At 57.5% G+C, this 13,504-nt stretch overlaps 1 protein-coding gene and 1 non-coding gene across 2 annotated transcripts; one reads left to right on the forward strand and one right to left on the reverse strand.

Moving 5' to 3' along the window:
- Window positions 1-4,671: 4,671 nt before the first annotated feature.
- LOC128980573 (U2 spliceosomal RNA) lies at window positions 4,672-4,862 on the reverse strand. The gene has a single exon (XR_008489484.1). It is a non-coding gene; the product is annotated as a U2 spliceosomal RNA (small nuclear RNA).
- A 5,151-nt stretch (window positions 4,863-10,013) lies between these two features.
- On the forward strand, window positions 10,014-11,287 carry LOC128980572 (gastrula zinc finger protein XlCGF52.1-like). Its single transcript, XM_054399036.1, is given in 2 exon segments — window positions 10,014-11,184; window positions 11,187-11,287. Coding segments are annotated over 2 exon segments (1,272 nt in total).
- Window positions 11,288-13,504: the final 2,217 nt, after the last annotated feature.

A 13,504-nucleotide genomic window follows, 5' to 3' on the forward strand; every position in this document is an offset into this window, starting at 1 on the left:
CAACCTGCTCCAGTCTCTCACCACCCCCACTCCAAACAGTTTCCTCCCAAGCTCCACTACAAACCTGCTCCCCTGGGCCTGGCCCTTCAGCCCAGAGCACTGCTGCCAGCTCAGCTCTGCTGCCAGGGCAGCAGTCAGCAGAGGGACACAGGGCCAGGGACACAGGGCCAGGGACACAGGGCCAGGGACACAGGGCCAGGGCCAGCCCCTGTAGGGGCACCAATGGGCTCCAGCTGCAACACAGCAGCAGCCAAAGGGAGCCTGAGGCTGCCCCTAGCAGGGGGATTCAGCAGCACCAGGAACCCCCAAACCTCCCCACAACCCTCCCGACCCCACCACAGCCCCACAGCTGCCCCCCACACCAAGCCCATGGACCCCTCCCTCACCCCAAAGCCCAGCCCCAGCCCTACAGACCCCTCCCAGAACAGCACACACACCACACACCTCCCCACCCCCTGCAGACCCCCCACAACTCCACAGCCCCTCACAAGCCACAGAAGTTTCTCAACCTGCCCCGGGCCTGCTTGCTGCCCTCCATGCAGCGCCCAAGGCCTGGCTGGAGGCGCCCAGCACGGCCTGCGGCCACAGCAGCCTCAGCAGCGCCGCAGGAGGCCACAGCAGCCGGGCCCCACCCACCCCCAAACACTACAGACCCCCACAGACCCCCACCCAGCCCCACACGATCCCAAGCCCGGCCCCAACATCCCCCTCAGCCCCAGGGGATCCTCACCCAACCCCACACACTCCCTTCCCCACAACTCCACACACTTCCCCTCCCCAACCCCACCGACCCCTCCCCAACTCCCCACCCCACCCCCACCCCTACCAGCGTCCCCACACCCCTACAGCCCCCACCCCACAACCGCACAGACCCCAGCCCATAGCTCACAGCGCCCCGCAACCCAACACCCCCCGCAAAATCCCCTCAGCCCTCCCCCAAACCCCACAGGCCCCTCCCATAGCCCCCCACAGGCGCCCCCAGCCCCACCCACCCCAACCCCACAAACCCTTCACCGACCCCACACACCCTCCCCATACCACAGACGCCCCCAGCAGCCCCACGGAGCCCTCCCCAGGCCCCCGCCCGCGACAAAACCCTCAGCCCCACAGACTCCCTCACCCCACCTGCAGCCGGCACAAAGGGGACGCAGAGCAGGAGGACGACCAAGAGCTCAGCGCACAGGAAGCTGCTGACCGCCGGCCCCGGCAGGCTCCTGCCGACCACACAGCGCTGGGAGGGAGACCCTGGACCGGACCCTCCGCAGACGGTGGCCTCGCAGGAGCCGAGCGGACGCCCAGGGCTGGGTCCGGAATAGGAAGTCCCGCCCACGCCTGGGCAGACAGAGCCAATCAGAGGCGCCGGCAGCGCGGCAGCTCCTCCCCCTGGGCGCTGCCGAGGCACAGCGAGGAGCTGCCACTGCCGGCCGCGGCCGCCATTGTTCCTGCCCCGTGGGGAGCGGCAGCAGTTGCGGAGCGCGGGAGAAGTGCCGGAGGTGCTGGCGGGCGAGCGGCAGCTGCCGGCTCGTGAGCTGCGGCGGGGCGGGAGGGGCTGAGGGGGCCGGGGAGCGCTGAGGGCGGCGGCAGCGCAGCGGGGAAGGGTCTGGGCGGGCCCCGGGGCATGCTGAGAGCCGGGGAGCGTTTAGTTGCTGGCCCCGGGGCTGCGCGGCCCAGGACAAGCTCAGGCTTTAGGTTTTCCTTCCTTTTTGTTGGAGTTTTTCCCTGCTTCCCAGCAGGTCGCCATTGCCTGCTTTGGAACACCTTGGCTTTGTCTCCAGACCTAGCAGCCTCTGGCTGCTCCTCTCCCCTGTATTGCTGCTTTGAGCTTCAGGGAGCAAAAGCTGAGCTGGCTTTCAACAGCCTCCTTGTCTCCTGAGCCACCTCTGCCATTGTGTTTCTCTCCACCTGTTGTATCTACCTGCCTGAAACACTGCTGCTCAGCTCATCCCTGGTAGAGAGGCAACCTGCTGAGAGACAGCTTGTGCTGAGCAGATGGTTCCAGAGGGCTTGGATTGCTGAGGGAACTTTCTCAGGCTTGGCTTTGCTTTGCTTCCCAACAGCAACAATTCTTCTGTGGCTGTGTGCAGCCAGTTGTGGAAGGAGAGCAGGGGGGAGATGGTGCCATGGAGCTGTGAGCTGCAGCTGCAGAGAGCAGGGGAGAAGTCTGATGCAAGGAGCAGTGCTGTAAGCCCCAGGTGGGCAATGAGAGGCATGGGGAGGTTGGGAGGGTGAGGAGCAAAGTTGTGCATAGAGTGTCAGGCCTCCAGGGACAGCTTCTGCTCCCAGTGCAGACCTGCTGAGGAGACAGCCTGGATCAGTATCACCTGGGGGATGCTGCTGTCACCTCTCCTCTGTCTCAGACATAATAAAATGTTTTCCCTTTGCCATGCAAACTGAGCTGTGTTAGCTGCAGTTTGACATCCTGAAGAGAACTGCAGAAAGAGAAAAACTCCTGAGGGCACCTGGGGCTCATTGCATGAACCTCAGGAACTGCCAGGAGACTGAAGAACCCTCTCAAGAAGTCAGAAACAAAACTCAGAGTAGCTTGAAGCATTGATTGGCTTCACTGAGGCTGAAGCCTCTCCAGGGACTCGTTGGAGCAGCTCAGTGGAGGCCACAACTGCAGGGAGCCAGAGGCAAAGTGCAGGGCAGCAAACCCTGGGCTTGGTTTTTGGAGCACAAAGGCCAAGGCCTGAGCACAGCCCCTGGGCAGGCAGATCCTGTCCCTCAGGTGTGGGCCAAGGCTCTGCAGGTGCTGTGGGCTGTGCTCTGTGTGATGCTGAGGGAAGGACAAGGGGATGGCAGCCCCCAGCCTGCCTGGAGCTGTGCCAGGAGGCGATGAAGCACAGAATCACAGAATTAAGCAGGTTGGAAAAGACCTCAGAGACCCTCAAGTCCAACCTATCCCCCAACACCATCTCATCAACTAATCCATGGCACTGAGTGCCTCATCCAGTCTCTTTTTAAACACTTCCAGGGATGGTGACTCCACCACCTGCCTGGGCAGCACATCCCAATGGCCAATCTCTCTTGCTGTGAAGAATTTCTTCCTAAGATCCAGCCCAAACCTCCCCTGGAGCAGCTTGAGACTGTGTCCTCTCCTTCTGTCACTGGTTGCCTGGGAGAAGAGTCCAACCCCACCTGGCTACAGCCTCCCTTCAGGTAGTTGTACTCAGCAATGAGGTCTCCCCTGAGCCTCGTCTTCTCCAGGCTAAACCTCCCCAGCTCCTTCAGCCTCTCCTCACAGGGCTGTGCTCCAGACCCTCCCCAGCTTTGTTGCCCTTCTCTGGACACGTTCCAGCATCTCAACATCTTTCTTGAACTGAGGGGCCCAGAACTGAACACAGGACACAAGGTGTGGCCTACCCAGTGCTGAGTACAGGACAGGATGACTGCTGAGTACAGGACAGGATGAGGAATAGTGTGGCTCCTGCTGGCCACACTATTCCTGATGCAGGCCAGGATGCCATTGGCCTTCTTGGCCACCTGGGCACACTGCTGGCTCCTGTTCAGCTGCTGTCAACCAGTCCCCCCAGGTCCCTTTCTGCCTGGCTGCTCTCCAGCCACTCTGTCCCCAGCCTGTAGCACTGCATGGGGTTGTTGTGGCCAATGTGTAGAACCTGGCACTTAGCTTTGTTCAATCTCATGCCCTTGGACTCTGCCCATCTGTCCAGCCTGGCAAGGTCCCTCTGCAGAGCCTCCTACCCTCTAACAGATCAGCTCCTGATCCCAGCTTGGTGTCATCTGCAAACTGACTGTGATGGACTCAGTCCCCTCATCCAGATCATCAATAAAGATATTGACCAGGATGGGGCCCAACACTGATCCCTGGGGCTCCCCCAATGCCTTAGGCCCAGGTCTCCTCACAGGCCTTGGTGGCAGATGGTTGCCATAGCCACGGGGCAAAGCCTTTGGTTCTCTTGATGACTGCCAGCCTTGCCAGTGCCCTTTGCCATCTCCAGCACAGGTTGTCCTACTCTGTCCCAGAGCTGCTGCTGTCTCCCTGCAGGCTCCAAACTCCATCTGCTGTCTTCACCTTGCACTGCATGGCCACGCCCCATCCCTGCCGCTCTCGACTGCCATTGGTCTCTCATTAGCATAGCTCCTCCCCTCCACTCCCCCTCCCCTTCACTCCTCCCCTTCACTCCTCCCCAGAGCCCAAATGCGTTCCCCCCCCCTCCCCTCCACTGTTCTCGCAACAGGTGACAGAGAAATGACTCCAGCTGCTGGCTGCGCCCTGGGTGGAGCACTCTGCCTCTGCCTGGCTTGAGGAGGAGGGGAACTGAAGGCAGAAATCCAGGCAGGGGGCAAGGAAAGGGAAGGAGACTTTGGCTCCAGTTCTTCAGCAAGCCCCAAATCCACCTTTTTTCACCATAGAATTTCTATAAGCTCAGCTCAGGAGGGTTTGAAGTATCTCCAGGAGGCTTTGAGGGATCTAAAGGAGGGTTTGAGGAGGTCTAGAGAGGGTTTGAGGGACCTTAGGCAGGGTTTCAATGACCTAAGGAGGGTTCAAGGCAGATAAGGAGGCTTTGAAGTATGCTAGGATGATGTGAGCGAGCTAAAGGAGAGTTTGAGGGTCCTCAGAGGGGTCTAAGAGAGCTTGAATGAGTGAAGAAGGGAAGGAAGGGAAGACAGAGAACAGAAAGTTCTGTCGTTAACCAGCAAAGGTCCCCGGGGGGGTGCACCGTTCCCGGAGGCACTGCAATACCAGGATGATGCGCGGAGCGGAGAGAGCAAGCTCCGGATCCAACTCCCACGCCCAAAAATCCGTTTAATAGACAGTCCTCTGATCGAGGACGTATCAGATATTAAACTGATAAGAACAGATACTACACTTGATCTTAGCCAAAAGGCCGAGAAGCGATTCCGACTTCACCCCGCCCACACACACCCATGCCCCGCGGGGCTCCCCGAGGCCACGGTCAGGGCCGTGCCGCCCGCAGCCGCCTCCCGGCTCCGCTCCCCGCCCGTTCCGCACGGTCCCGCTTGGTTTCGCGGCCACCGACCTCCGATCAAGTCCCCGCGGGGTGCCCCGGGCACGGTGTCCCGGCATGCCTCGCGTCCCTCATTACCATGACCCCGACCGCACTCGGCATTCCCCAGCCTTTCTCTTGCCTCCCGGCCAATGGCATCGTACACCCCGCCCCCTTTCCTGCAAGCCCTGCCTATCTCTGATCCCACCCTCCTTGATTGGCAGGGCTCAGCGAGGCCTCCTGGTGTCCCCTTCAGCCCCTCCCGCCCCGCCGCAGCTCACGAGCCGGCAGCTGCCGCTCGCCCGCCAGCACCTCCGGCACTTCTCCCGCGCTCCGCAACTGCTGCCGCTCCCCACGGGGCAGGAACAATGGCGGCCGCGGCCGGCAGTGGCAGCTCCTCGCTGTGCCTCGGCAGCGCCCAGGGGGAGGAGCTGCCGCGCTGCCGGCCCCTCTGATTGGCTGTGTCTGCCCAGGCGTGGGCGGGACTTCGTCTTGCAGCCCGCCCCCTGCTTCCGCTGCCAGTCCGCGGTGTCCGCAGCAGGCGGAGGGTCCGGTCCAGGGTCTCCCTCCCAGCGCTGTGTGGTCGGCAGGAGCCTGCCGGGGCCGGCGGTCGGCAGCTTCCTGTGCGCTGAGCTCTTGGTCGTCCTCCTGCTCTGCGTCCCCTTTGTGCCGGCTGCAGGTGGGGTGAGGGAATGTGTGGGGCTGTGGAAGGGATCGTGAGGTGGGGAACGGAATCCCCGGGGGGTGAGGGTTACGTCGTGGGTTCGGGATCAGGGAATGGTCTGGGGGCTGCGGGGGACTTCTGTGCGGTTGGAGGTTCGGGAGGGTCGGTTGGGTTGGGGAAGGGTTTGTGGGGTAGGGGTCGGTAGGGCTACGGGGAACCTGTGCAGGGATCAAGGAGAAACCGGTGGGGTTTGGGTTGGGCGCTGATGGGGATATGCGAGGGGGTGTGTGGAGTACGGGGGTGTTGTGTAGGGTCGGTGGGTGGTGTCCGTGCTGTTGTGGGAGGGGTCTGTGTGGTTCCGTGGGAGATGTGTGCGGCTGGAGGTGGTCTATGGATTGGGGTCCTTGGTTCTATCGGGGGGGGGCACCTATGGGGTTCTGATGGGGTCAGGAGGGTTCTGGGGACCCATCCTTGGGGCTGGGGGTGGTCTGTGGGTCTGGGGAGGGGTCGGTGTGTTTGGGGTTTCCTTGTGTTGCTGTCCTGCCGAATCCCCCTGCTAGGGGCAGCCTCAGGCCCCCTTTGGCTGCTGCTGTGTTGCAGCCGGAGGCCATTGGTGCCCCTGCAGGGGCTGGCCCTGGCCCTGTGTCCCTGGCCCTGTGTCCCTCTGCTGACTGCTGCCCTGGCAGCAGTGCTGAGCTGGCAGCGGCGCTCTGGGGGCTGCTGTGGCAAGGAGAGGTCGGGGGCAGCGTGGGGACTGGATTGCAGCAGAGGCTCCTGTGGGGGGCTGTGGGGGAGCCCTGGGGGTTTGGAGGCTTTGTGCTGGCAGGTGCCGGGCGGCTGCTGTGCTAAAGGGCAGCGTCTGGGCTGAGGGCCAGGCCCAGGGGGGGAGCCCAGGCCAGGCTGTGCCCTGGGTGCCGTGGGGGTGGCAGCCGTAGGTGCTGTGCTGAGCCTGAGCTTAGAATCATAGAATCAAGAAGGATGGAAGAGACCTCAAAGATCATCGAGTCCAACCTGTCAGCCTACACCTCATGACTATCTAAACCATGGCACCAAGTGCCATGTCCAATCCCCTCTTGAACACCTCCAGGGATGGTGACTCCACCACCTCCCTGGGCAGCCCATTCCAATGGCCAACCACTCTCTCTGGGAAGAACTTTCTCCTCACCTCCAGCCTAAAACCTCCCCTGCACAGCTTGAGACTGTGTCCTCTTGTTCTGGTGCTGGCTGCCTGGGAGAAGAGACCAAACCCCTCCTGGCTACAACCTCCCTTCAGGTAGTTGTAGACAGCAATGAGGTCTCCCCTGAGCCTCCTCTTCTCCAGGCTAAACAGTCCCAGCTCCCTCAGCCTCTCCTCATAGGGCTTGTGCTCAAGGCCTCTCCCCAGCCTCGTTGCCCTTCTCTGGACATGCTCCAGCAATTCAACATCTTTCCTAAACTGAGGGGCCCAGAACTGGACACAGGACTCAAGGTGTGGCCTAACCAGTGCTGTGTACAGGGGTACAATGACCTCCCTGCTCCTGCTGGCCACACTATTCCTGATGCAGGCCAGGATGCCATTGGCTCTCTTGGCCACCTGGGCACACTGCTGGCTCATGTTCAGGCGCCTGTCAACCAGTACCCCCAGGTCCCTTTCCACCTGGCTGCTCTCCAGCCACTCTGACCCCAGCCTGTAGCTCTGCATGGGGTTGTTGTGGCCAAAGTGCAGCACCCAGCACTTGGATTTGTTGAATGCCATCCTGTTGGACTCTGCCCATCTGTCCAGCCTCTCAAGGTCCCTCTGCAGAGCCCTTCTACCTTCTAACAGATCAACTCCTGCTCCCAGCTTGGTGTCATCTGCAAATTTACTGATGATGGACTCAATTCCCTCATCCAGATCATCAATAAAGAGATTGAACAGGATGGGGCCCAGCACTGATCCCTGGGGGACACCACTAGTGACAGGCTGCCAGCTGGATGTGGCACCATTCACCACCACTCTCTGGGCTCGGCCCTCCAGCCAGTTCCTAACCCAGCGCAGAGTGCTGCTGTCCAAGCCACAGGCTGCCAGCTTGGCCAGGAGTTTGCTGTGGGGGACAGTGTCAAAGGCCTTGCTGAAGTCCAGGTAGACTACATCCACAGCCTCTCCTACGTCCACCAGGCTGGTCACCTGATCATAGAAGGAGATCAGGTTGGTGAGGCAGGACCTGCCCTTCCTAAATCCATGTTGGCTGGGCCTGATTCCTTGGCCATCCTTCAGGTGCGCAGTGATTGCCCCCAAGACAATCTGCTCCATGATTTTCCCTGGCACTGAGGTCAGGCTGACAGGCCTGTAGTTCCCAGGTTCTTCTGTCTGTCTATTCTTGTGGATGGGCATCACATTGGCCAGTTTCCAGTCTTCTGGGACCTCTCCAGTGAGCCAGGACTGGTGGAAAATGATGGAGAGAGGCTTGGCCAGCTCATCTGCCAGCTCTTTCAGCACCCTAGGATGAATCCCATCAGGTCCCATGGACTTGTGAATATCCAAGTGACTCAACAAGTCTCGAACTAATTCCACATGGATTTCAGGAGTACAACACTGCTCCTTGACCCCATCGACCAGCTCAGGAGGCCAGTTATCCTGAAGTCCTCCTGCCTTACTGTTGAAAATGGAGGCAAAGAAGGTATTTAGAATCTCAGCCTTCTCCTCATCCTTAGTTACAATGTTACCCTCCACGTCCAATAAAGAGTGGAGGCTCCTCTTGCCCCTCTTTTTAGCATTAATATATTTATAAAAATGCTTTTTGTTGTCCTTCACAGAAGCGGCCAGTTTAATTTCTAACTGTGCTTTTGCCTCTCTAATTTTTCTTCTACATGATCTAACAACATCCTTAAACATATCACTAGTTGCCTCCCCCCTTTCCAAAGGCGATAAACCCTCTTTTTTTCCCTTAAATCCTTCAGGAGCTGCTTGCTCATCCAGGCCGGTCGTCTTCCCTGCCGGCTCGTCTTACGGCATGTGGGAACTGCCAGTTCCTGTGCCTTTAGGAGCTCCTGTTTGAAGTAGGTCCAACCATCCTGGACCCCTTTCTTCTTAAGGGCTGTTACCCAGGGAACTTTCCGAATAAGTTGCCTGAACAACCTGAAGTTTGCCCTCCGGAAGTCCAAAGTGAGGGTTCTGTTACTGCTCCTCTCTATCTCCCTGCATATTGAAAACTCCACTATCTCATGGTCACTGCACCCTAGACAGCCTCCGACCATCACATCTCCCACCAGCCCTTCTCTATTTGAGAACAGCAGATCAAGCAGAGCCTTACCCCTGGTAGGTTCACCTAAGAGCTGCATCAGGAAGTTGTCATCCATGCACTCTAGGAACCTTCTGGACTGTCTCCTCTCTGCTGAATTAAGTTCCCAGCAGATGTCTGGTAGGTTAAAGTCCCCCACAAGGACAAGGTCTGATCATCTTGAGACAGCTTCCAGCTGCTTATAGAGTATCTCATTGGGCTCCTCGTCCTGGTTGGGTGGTCTATAACAGACTCCAACCAGGATGTCAGTTTTGTGTGGCCTCCCTCTGATTTTAACCCACAAGCATTCAACCCTTTCATCTGCAACCTCAAGTTCTGAGGCATCAAAGGATTCCCTAATATACAGGGCCACCCCTCCTCCTCTTCTCCCTTGCCTGTCTCTCCTAAAGAGCTTATAACCCCCAGTGCAGTACTCCAATTGTGAGAATCGTCCCACCATGTTTCTGTGATGGAAACTACATCATAGATCTGCCCCTTGGAGCAGCCCAGCAGGGAAAGAAGGCAGAGTGGGGCAAGAGCAGGACCCCAGCCCATTGCTGATGCCTGGGGCAGCTCCTAACCTCCTCCAGCCCCTCCTGTTCACCCCGTTTCACTCCTCCAGTGTCTCCAAAGGACATAAGCTGTGGTGGGAATCTGGGGATCTCCCAGGCATGTGTGGGTCAGTTGTGTGGCAAGAGGTGATGTTTGGGGTTGGGATGTGGCGTGTGGGTAGGAAAAGGTTGGAGGTGGTTTGGTCTTCTGTGGTCAGTGCTGGTTTTCCTTTGTATGAGCAAGGAGAAATGAAAGGCTCAGGTGGTTCCTGGGCCAGGAACCACCTGCCACTGCTGCCAGGCTCGAGGAGAGTGGGAAGAGACCTCTTATAAGTCCCAAGGAGCCTCAGGTTACTGCTCACAGGAACCTGAGGTCTCAGCACAGGTATTGGAGGTCTGACCTTTCACCATGGCAGGAACTGGGGGTTTGAGAGCCTCTCTCTTTACCTTGCCCCAGCTGAGTGTCGTGTGTTGGGAGGTGTTGGGAGTCAGGGCCTGTCATGACCCAGGCAGGTCAAGGTTTGAGGTCCCTGGGCTTAGGTGCTTCCATCTTCCCTAGGCCACAGCTATGACCTCTTCCCTGACCAGCATGGCCTTACAGAAGGATGCAGAGAATAGCTGGGATGAGAACTACCCCGAGAACAAGATGAAGGAGCAGAAGTGTAGCCCAAAGGAAGAGGATGAGAAGATGGAGGATAGAGAGGAGAATGATGACTATGATGATGATTTGTATGAGGAGGAGGAGGAAGATGAGGATGAAGGTGACCAGGATGAGGAGGAGAAGGAGGATGAAGGCACAGCAGGCCCCTCTGTGCCAGGTGAGCAGCAGAATCAGTGCCCTGAGTGTGGGCAGAGCTTCCCAGCTGGCTCCGAGCTGATGAAGCATCAGTGCCCCCACCCTGGCCCATGGCCCTTCGTCTGTGGTGACTGTGGCAAGAGGTTCAGCAGGAACAATGACCTCATACAGCACTGCCTCACCCACACCAGTGAGAAGTCTTTCACCTGTCCTGACTGCAGCAAGAGCTTCAAACACAGCTCCAGCCTCACCATCCACCGCCGCATCCACACACGAGAGAATCTGTTCCCCTGTGCTGAGTGCGGCAAGAGCTTCACCACGAGCACTTTATTCATCCGGCACCAACTCATCCACAGCGGTGACAAACCCTACAGCTGTGCCCACTGCGGCCAGAGCTTCACGCAGAGGTCTTACCTCAACCAGCACCGTCGTGTGCACACTGGTGAGAAGCCTTTCAGCTGTGCTGACTGTGGCAAGACCTTCACAGTAAGGTCCAACCTCACCCAGCACCGTCGTGTGCATACTGGGGAGAGGCCTTTCACCTGTGCTGACTGTGGCAAGAGCTTCAAACACAGCTCCAGCCTCACCATCCACCGCCGCATCCACACCGGAGAGAAGCTGTTCCCCTGTGCTGAGTGCGGCAAGAGCTTCACCACGAGCACTTCGTTCATCCAGCACCAGCTCATCCACAGTGGTGAAAAACCCTACAGCTGTGCCCACTGTGGGAAGAGCTTCACCTGCAGCTCTACCCTCACCAAGCATCATCGTGTGCACACTGGTGAGAAGCCGTTCACCTGTGCTGACTGTGGCAAGAGCTTCAAAACCATCTCCACTCTCACCAAGCACCGTCATGTGCACAATGGTGAGAAGCCTTTCAGCTGTGCTGAGTGCGGCAAGAGCTTCACAGACAGCTCCACTATCAACAAGCACCGTCGTGTGCATGCTGGTGAGAAGCCTTTCACCTGTGCTGTGGCAAGAGCTTCAGCACCAGCTCCAATCTAACCAGGCATCGCCACACACACACCAGTGAGCAGCCCACAGTTCAGGGGAGGCACAAATACATTTAGCCAGGGTCTGTTGGGTTAAGGGTGATCCTCTGAAAGGACCTTTCCAGCAGATTGAACCAAAATCCTCTCTTTTTAGCCTGTATTTCTCAGAGGCTGGGGACTGCAGCTGCATCAAACACCTCCTGCTCTTTTGAACACCAATCAGTGCTGATGAGAACAATTACAGTGCTGAGTCAGCACAGGAATGGAGCTGTGTTCCCAGTTCAGGGAGGTCAAAGTGAGGTTCTCAGAAGAGCCTTGAGAGCGTATTGGTGGGAGTGGTCTCAGGGACATCTCAGAGGGTTTTTTGGGGGGCCTCAAGGGAAGTTAGGTGTTTGGGGGTCTGGAGGTTTGTAGGATTGATTTTCAGAATCTATGGAGGGTGTTTGGGGATCTCACAGAGGTGTTTGGAAGCACTCAGAAAGCTTCTGTCAGCTTTCCACTAATGGGCTCTGCTCCTTTCCAGCTGGCCTGGCGCTTCCACAAGCCTTCATCCTAGCTCAGCAGTGTTCCTGCTGGATTCCTGCTGACCTGGGGCTTCCCTCAAGCTTTCCACCCACCCAGAAGTAGAAAGAGTTTTTCGGACCTTGAAGAATGTAAAGAGTTAAATGACTGCAAGAAAGGATGCTGTCCCCTACCACAGTGCCCAGAAATACTCCCCCAGGATGTCTGTCTTACACTTGGCTCTGAACTTAGCTCTGCAGCTCTAAGCAGTGTGCCTGGCCGAACCGTGAGCTCTTGCTACGCAAGCTGGAGCTGGCTGAGCTGCTGCACAAATCCACAAGTTGTGTGCTCCAGATGCTGCCTTGGAAGCTGAAAGTGAGTGTGCAAATGTCATGGTCTTCAGGTGGAGAGAGCCCTATGCACAGCACAAGCTCAGTGTGGAGCTATTCTACGTGCAGAGAAGCCCAGAAGGACACTTGGGCAAGGAAGTGGCAAGCAGCTAAGGAAGTGCAAGTGCATGTGGGACTGGGAACCTCTAAAGCTGTGAGAGCAACTTGGGTGTGTGGAGCTTCGTCACTGCAGGAAGCCTTTAGCATTGGTGAGGCAGCACTGGATGCCAGGTGGTGATGATCCCTTGCTTTAGAATTCCCTGCTTCTCCTCCTCTCCTAGGTTGCAGCTGCTGTTGTGCACACAAGGGCAGCTGCCTGGCTGTGTGTAGAGCCTCTGATTCTCTGCTGACCAACTACAAGCTGCAAAGTTGTTTTGCTGTGTGAGCCAAGACGAACATCCTGCATGAGCCAGAGGTGCTGGCACCTTTGACTGGAGCATGCTTTAGTTTATACACAGGGTTAGGGATTCTGCTGGTGCCATGAATGAATGAGAGAGGTAAGAAAGTCTATCAAAATGAGGTACTTTGGAAAAGAGATACTCGGTTAGGGATTTCCTCTTAGCTGCTACTTCTGTGAAGGACTTTTGGGCCATGTGATATTAAGGAAACTCTAAGACTGTGTCATGCTGGGGATTCTGCAAGGCTGTAGTTAAGGACTTGTGAGAGGACTCCTGAGATTCTCTCCCCTCTGCACTTCTGGAATCTCGTTGTACCCCCAGGGTTTGTTACATTTGTCACAGCAGATGGCACCCTGTTCTCAGGGGGTACGACACCATCAGCAGCCCGATACTGGGGTACAACATCTGGTGCCCGAGCGTGGATGGCTAACTGGAAGATGTCAGGAGAAGAAGACATCCAGTGAGGAATCTGTGGCTGAGAGTGGAGAAGGACTCCTAGTGTGCAGGCGTTTTTCACCATCTCCCTGCTGGACAGCACAGTTGAGCAGCCACAGGAATCCTTTTCAAATAGCACAGGGCTCCGTGCTAGCAGGGGGCAAAAGAGCTTCCTGCTGACATTTTGCAGTGTGGGTTTCTAGCCATGGCTCTCAGCACCTGGCTTGTCTGGAGAAAGGGGAAAGGAACTGCAGCTGAAAAGGGATGAGGTGGCTGAAGAAATGATTCTTCCTTGGCATGAGATCTCCACCTCCCTCACTACTCTTAAGCTCACTCCATCTCTCCTGTGTCTTTCAAAAGGGCACAGGAATTGAGGCTTTCTCAGGAGAAGCAGGGTGTGACAAAACAACTGCTGCCAAGTGCCTGAAGCTTCCAGAAGATTTCCCTGTGTGAGGAAGATTGATGGGTTGAGGAGTGCTTAGCAGGCCAATTGGCAGCTAAAGCAGCCCAGGTGGCAGCTGCAAAGAATTGCAGGGCTTGGCTCCTCCTGCTGCCCTGCTTCTGCTTCCCTT

Source organism: Indicator indicator, unplaced genomic scaffold (genome assembly GCF_027791375.1).
Source record: "Indicator indicator isolate 239-I01 unplaced genomic scaffold, UM_Iind_1.1 iindUn_scaffold_297, whole genome shotgun sequence".
NCBI classification, from domain to species: domain Eukaryota; kingdom Metazoa; phylum Chordata; class Aves; order Piciformes; family Indicatoridae; genus Indicator; species Indicator indicator.